The following is a 7122-nucleotide window of genomic DNA, read 5'->3' as shown; positions in this document are numbered from 1 at the left end:
CCTATAATTATGGCATCTGTTCTTTGTATGCTGGTTTGCTCCCATTCGAGCAAGAAACTAATACCGTTTACCAAGCCCACGTCATATGGGGCACGTGCGCGATTTTGTCATCTTGGATGATGAAGAAATGAATGCAGACATTAAGATGCATAATTATGTAGTCTAATGATATTGGAAAACCAACGAAATACAATGTAGACAATAGACATACATCAGACCACAATACAGTAGACAGTAGACACCTCCACATCTAACCACACACATGTAGTTTCGAGGTCATGAACGAGCAAATTTTCCTGTGTTTCCTGGTTGCGTACGGTGCGATGATATCAAGCACAGCATTGACTCTCCGTGTCCACTCGTTCAACATCGGGTCTGGGGTACGGGATGTAAAGATAATTATTATGAAGATCGGAGGACAGCAGCATATCGCAGAAACGCTGAGCCTTGAAGTTCCGGTAGTCTCTGCGTGTTTGATGGGTAGTACTATTGCTCCGCGCATCCATGATGGGCACTGGGACGGAAGTGATGACGAGGCGATGGTCTGAAATTTCACAGTCCACGACAGAGGCTGACGGAACTCGATCAAGGTTCGTGAGAATACAGTCAATGGATGTACGGGTAGAGCCTGTTGTTCTTGTTTCTTCAGTTACTTAATTGGCCAGTCTGCACGGAAGTAGCAACGTGTCTTTGAGATGGTGGAACGCACTAGACGTCTTACGCAGAAAGTCCACACTTATGTCACCTAACAACACAATATTCTCACCGTCCAGCTGCTCGGTGGATGTAGCAAGCCGATTCCAAAACTCTACCGGCTCGGATGGGGGACGGTATATGCAACCAAGCGAGGTACTATCTTTCTCTTTGCCAGCTCTAAGCCACATCAACTCTAGACTGGAGCGTGAGTAGTCCAAGATATGCTTAACCTTAACATGTTCCTTTACGAAGATGCAGATCCCGCCTCCTTTACGACATGGAATGCAGGAGGATAGGAAAGTTCATCCATCAACGCACGGCCTGTCTCGACTTAAGAGAATTGGGCCTGGTACAGAAACCTCAGTGTTCGAGATGCTTGAGTCAAGCCACGTTTCTGTAACCGCAAGCAGACCCCCGCAGTGCTCATCTATTAGCTTAGTTATAACACGAGTTTTATGTCGTAGGCTGCAAATGTTTATGTGGCCAACATTTAGTCGGTTGGATGGATGCATTGTAGAGTAGAATGCTGGGGTTGGAGGATTTGGAGACGAAGGGGTGAACACAGGAGCATGCTGATTCAGGGGCTGTGAATACCGTAGACAGTAGACACATATACATCAAACTAGGGCTGAAACGATCATTCATTAACTCCTAACAATCAACCAATGACGCTAACGACGGATTTATGGGTTTTTATATCGATACCTTTTCGCTTTTCAAGCACATTATAGCAAATTTCGTTCTCGATAGTCAAAACTTCTATAAATATCAACTCGGGTATACTAAGCACCAAAAAATAGCATACACCAATATAGCAAAATGTGCATTGAACTTCAAGTGATAACTCAAAACAACCCAAACAACTGAAAGATGAGAAGTGCATTATTGTCAATTTCAAAAAAACATACACATGTAGGTGACGTCATCATTTATGCAACGAAGTTGACAGACATACATGAAGATATGCATGTGTATTTCAATGATAGTGGCAAGCCAACGACAAACAATGTAGACATACATCAGGCCGTGTACACTAGACAGTCGATACATATACATCAAACCATGCACATGTAGGTGACGTCAGCGTTAGAAAGTTATCAGCAGGTTAGAGACAAAGTTTGATAGATCATAGACTTGATTGATACAAGTGATATGGCAAGGTGTTGGCATAGTATTCAATGCTACGCAAAACCCTGGAGCTGCACCAACACAATGCTGTAGCAGATCAGGCATACTTAACTCTACAGTATCACCGACCTTTCTCATCTAGGACTAACAGCACCTACACCGGTGGAGGTAGGTCCATTCCCAGGAGAGCAGAATACTTTGATGGTGTTGCACCCTTTGTGCCTGCTAGTGAACCAGACGGATTTTCCATTCCACCTGTCATGCCACTACTCTGGTCGGGATTTTGAACCAGATTCTGTTGGCTGTGGGTTTGGTGGTGGTGTTCTGGCTGCTGGTGTCCTGGCTGCTGTTGTTGCAGAAGAAGCTGGTGTTGCTCCTGCATTACGTTCACCGTGGATGAGCCTGGCATGGTTACGGGTTGTTGTGGGACTGCGAAGGCGGTGGTACCCGTGGATGAGGCGGGTGTTGTTGATGTACCAGTGGTATTAGAAGATGTGGCAGAAGCTGCACCAACAGCCGGCGCTGTAGCTGTGGCAGATAACTGTCCATCCGCACTCGGCACCGGAAGTGATGTCAAGCTCACCACTTTCGTAAACGAAGACGTACCAACAAGACTCGATGAGTCTATGTGCTGCACGCTTGATGCTGATCTTGCTCCCTGCTGTTGGTGAACGCTCTTCATGTGTCGATTCTTATGAGAAGACTGCGTAAAACTTCGATTGCAAAGTAAACACTGGAAAGGCTTTTCACCAGTGTGGATTCGGATGTGGGTTTTTAAGACATGCTTCAAATAAAACTTACGCTCGCAGACCGGACATTCAAAAGGAGCATTTTCTTTATGCTTGTCACTATGTGTACGGATGTGGCCATCCAATATATCCCTCCTTGCAGACTGACGCTCACAGATAGAACAACGAACAGGCCTCTCACCGGTATGGGTAAGGAGATGCCTATCTAGGGTATACGAATATGGAAATGATCCCTTACAGGTCTGACATTGAAAATTTTGAAATAGCTTCTCGACTGTATGCTTACGCGTGTCCCGGGCCAGCTCCGCATTGCGAGAGAATGTTGCCGAAAGACTACTCCCTGGCAATTTCACGAGGTTATGCAACTGTTCTTGATTGCCGGTATCGGGCACGCTATTATCTGGCAGTGATGTCAACCCCGAGGACCTTAAACCATGTGGATGCACAATCCCGTGAGTCACGGGAAACTTATCCGAGCCGGCACCTTGCACCATGGAAATGTTTGCTTGGGAAGCTGTGGCATTTTGGTGTCCTACTACACCAGCAGTCTGGTTATACTGCTGTTTGTGCTGCTGCTGGTGGTGCTGGTTCCTCCTAATGGTAGCATCAGCACCAGCACTAACGGAAGGCAGGTTGTTGGTAGTTAATGAGCCCAATGCTAGCTGATCATCTGGCAGAGAGACCTTTGACGTTGACAATAGTGGAAGGTATGGAAATGCTGGGTAGGCAACTGGTGCTTCAGGCGTGTAACTTTCCAGATTCTGGCATTGATGTGGTGCTTGCGTTACGTGCCCGCTACTGGTTACAGTAGATTTCGTTTGATCTTGAAACAATGGTGATTGAGCGAGTTGCATATGTGGATGAGAATAGGGTTGCGTTTCGGACTGTGATCCTGAAGTGGCCAGATGTTCGACGGTGGTATCCTCAACTACGCCATCAGTGTGGGTGGAATCAAAGGGATCGAAAGCTGCGTCTTCAATGGGTACATCTAGCCACTTCGCCCAAATGTCGTCTTGTACTACCGTGTCCATCGCTCCTGTCACAGCTGGTGTGACTCCGACATCTGTAGTGTAGTGGTGAAACTCCTCTTTTTCAATGGAATTGGCAGGGCCGGTTAATGAAGAGATGGAATCGTGACCCGACTGCTGCAAAACGTCATGCAGATTTCTACCGGCGACGAAACCGAGCGAACCAACCGCGTTGGCACCATAACCAGTCACCATATCGGAGAATCGCATATCATTGTTGCTTGTTGTGTCTATTGGGCCGTCCGCTTGAATGACTGGGTAAGACAATAACATCTCTTCTGGAAGATCATAACTGGCCGGTTGACTCGTCTCACTACCTGCCATAGCACTGTTCGCTGACTCGTGATGGAGAGCGGCAAACGTATTGATCGTGTGCGTACGCCTGTGCATGGCCACCTCGTGAGCGTCGGAGAAGCTGAGAGTACAGCCTTCATGGCCACATTTAAATTTCTTCGATCGTGGAAACGCCATACTACACAGAATAATAAGAACAACCAAGGGGAGAACCAAACTACTCCTTGGTTCATGCTTATTAGGCAACATGAGGATGGCATTGGCCAAATCGGTATTTATGCCAGGAAAGGTACGGGTGAAGTTTCTGGTACTATATATGCGGTGTGGATTTGGCTGTGTGAATTAAGCGCTGTGTGGGAAGCTGCTCGTCAATGTTGAGGCTTCATAGGCCTCAGGGCTAGCAGTGTTCTCAATGAATGGTGCTGTGGATGGATGTTGTGATGGTTGGTGCAATGCGTAGTGCTCTCACCCAGTTGTACTCATGTTGATCAATCTTGGCATGTAAATGACGTCTTCATGAAGTCGCCAAATTTAGTGCAACCTTCAAACATGTATAACTTGGGAATGGCTGCTCTGATCAACCTCACCATCGGAATCAGTGATGATTTCGCTACAGGTTGTGAGGTTTTCATTTTAGTGTTAACTTCCCCTTTAGAGGGCTAACAGGATCGGTGAAACAGGATATATACTACAGATGCAGAAGAGGTGCTGAAATTACTTATGCCTGTCACGGATTTTTACACGTAACCTGAACCTGGTAATTGGTTCTGCGTCGCAATATATGGGAAAATGTTTCAGATGACCAGTGGGTTAAAGCCATTGGAGTACATCAAATATACTGTCATCTTTTACGAGGCACAACTGATTTTGTCATCTCGTATGAACAACGAAAGAATGCAGACATAAATATGCTGGTGTGGTGTCATGAAATTAGTGGAAAACCAACGACATACAAGGTAGACATACATCGGACCGTATACAGAAGACAGTAGAAACCCAATATACATTAAACCATACACACGTAGGTGACGTCATCATTTATGCAAAAAAGTGGACAGACGTAGATAGGCATGTGTATTTTAATGATAGTGGCAAGCTAACGACAAAGAATATATATAATTATATCAAACCGTATACACAAGGCAGTTGACACATATACATCAAACCATGCACATGTAGGTGACGTCAGTGTTATAAAGTTATCAGCATGTAAGAGACAAAGTGTGATTGGTCACAGACTCCATTAATACAAGGGATATGCAAGGTGTTGGCATAGTAGTCAATGCTACGCAAAACCCTGGAGCTGCAACAGCACAATACTGTAGCAGATCAGGCATACTTAACTCTACAGTATCACCGTCCTTTGTCATCTAGGACTAACAGCACCTACACCGGTGGAGGTAGGTACATTCCAAGGATAGCAGAATACCTTGATGGTGTTGGACCCTTTGTGCATGCTAGTGAAACAGGAGGATGTTACTTTCAAACAGTCATGCCACTACTCTGGTCGGGATTTGGAACCAGATGCTGTTGGCTGTGGGTTTGGTGGTGTACTCTGGTCCGGATTTGGAACCAGATCCTGTTGGCTTTGGGTTTGGTGGTGGTGTTCTGACTGCTGTTGTCGGAGATGATGCTGGTGTTGCTCCTGCAGGACAATCACTGTGGATGAGCCTGCCATGGTTACGTGTTGTTGCGGGACGGCGGAACCAGTGGTACCCGTCGACGAGGCGGGTTTTGTTGATGCAGCAGTGCTATTAATAGACTGAAGACCCCTCTCACGGGGATGGCTACGGAGGTGCGCGTCTACGTTACCCGCCACTATTAACCGATTTTTACACATTGAGCATTAAAAAGGCTCCTCGCCTGCGGGTTACTACTGTCCTGTGAGAGAAGCTGAGGGTGTATCCGTCATGAGCATATTTAAATTTCTTCGACGGTACAAGTGCCGTACTGCAAAGAACAACAAGGAGACGCAATGCAAGCAAGGTCAGTTCGTCGCTCTTCTTAGGTCAATGCAATATGGGGATGGTACCGGCTAAACTGGTATTTATGCCAGGTAAGGTAATGTTGAATTTTTTCTGGTAGTATGATTTGGGTGTTTATTTAGTAGTTTTAATTAAGCGTCTGTGAAGCTGTGCGTCAATGTTCGAGGCTGGATAAGTTTCACGGATAGCAGTGTCATGGTAGGTGTGGTTATTGTAAAACAGGAGGCTGTGTGCAGAGTGTGTGGCTGGTGTAGGCAAGGAGCTGTGGAGGCATTGACAGGGCCTGGTGTGGTAAGAAAGGTGTGTTGATGGTGTAGGTTGGGGGATGTGGAGGCAAGCACACCATGGTGCTTGAGGAGATATTGGCACAAGTCATACTGTAGAATAGCTGAGTAATCACTCGTCACTGAGTGCACCATTATAATAATAAAACTAATCAATATAGCTTTTCGGCTGTTTCCTTTTCATAATATATAATATTCTCCTTCTTTTACCATGGTTGGGTATTACCCACATCTTCCTGTTTTGGCTGAATTCGGAAGCCATACGATGTTGAATAAAAAAATTAATGAAATTGAACAATCGTTTCCCTTAGCGCGGGCGTAATTATTCTAAACCTCCAATGTAAAATAGTAGGAGCATGTGCAGTTGGTAATTTAATACTTCCTAGACGAAGTAGGCAGGAGAAAACCACACTTACATTGTCAAAAAGCTGTCCTCATACAGGTTGTCTCCTTTTTTTTTAAGGGAATTGTATCGAGGGATTGCTTGCAGTGCATGGCGTTTGTGCTGTTTCGATTCAAATGATGCACGAGAAGAATACCTAACAGGACAGATAATCATAATGATGAGATAGGGGCAAAATGTGGGCACATGTTAAGCGGTAAGGAAACATTGCAGCTCGGAAACATTGTAGGCACAACTTATGAGATGTAAAGTGAACCAACTACATCAGACCGGGCAAATTTGTCAGGGAAAGGGTACACTGCAAACGCCTCTCACCGGTATGGGTACGGATGGGCCTATCTAAAGTATATTTCCCTGCAAACTGACTGTCACAAGTAGGACATCGAAACGGCCTCTCACCGGTATGGGTACGGATGGGCCTATCTAAAGTATATTTCCCTGCAAACTGACTGTCACAAGTAGGACATCGAAAAGGCCTCTCACCGGTATGGGTACCCATGTACCTATCTCGTTGATCCAATCTTGAAAACCATCGCTTACAGGTGTGACATTGAA

The 7122-nt window shown here is 45.6% G+C and overlaps 1 protein-coding gene across 1 annotated transcript; it reads right to left on the bottom strand.

Annotated features, from left to right (window-relative positions):
* Positions 1-1399: 1399 nt before the first annotated feature.
* LOC135828320 (gastrula zinc finger protein xFG20-1-like) lies at positions 1400-4138 on the bottom strand. The gene has a single exon (XM_065340769.1). The coding sequence runs from the start codon at positions 4070-4072 to the stop codon at positions 1979-1981; it is 2094 nt and encodes a 697-aa protein (XP_065196841.1). The 5' UTR covers positions 4073-4138; the 3' UTR covers positions 1400-1978.
* Positions 4139-7122: the final 2984 nt, after the last annotated feature.

Source organism: Sycon ciliatum, chromosome 12 (assembly GCF_964019385.1).
Source record: "Sycon ciliatum chromosome 12, ocSycCili1.1, whole genome shotgun sequence".
NCBI lineage: Eukaryota > Metazoa > Porifera > Calcarea > Leucosolenida > Sycettidae > Sycon > Sycon ciliatum.
This window is presented reverse-complemented; position numbering and strand designations above follow the sequence as displayed.

Coding starts and splice junctions, on each gene's coding strand:
- LOC135828320 (XM_065340769.1), bottom strand. CDS start 4,072: ATGGCGTTTCCACGATCGAAGAAATTTAAATGTGGCCATGAAGGCTGT.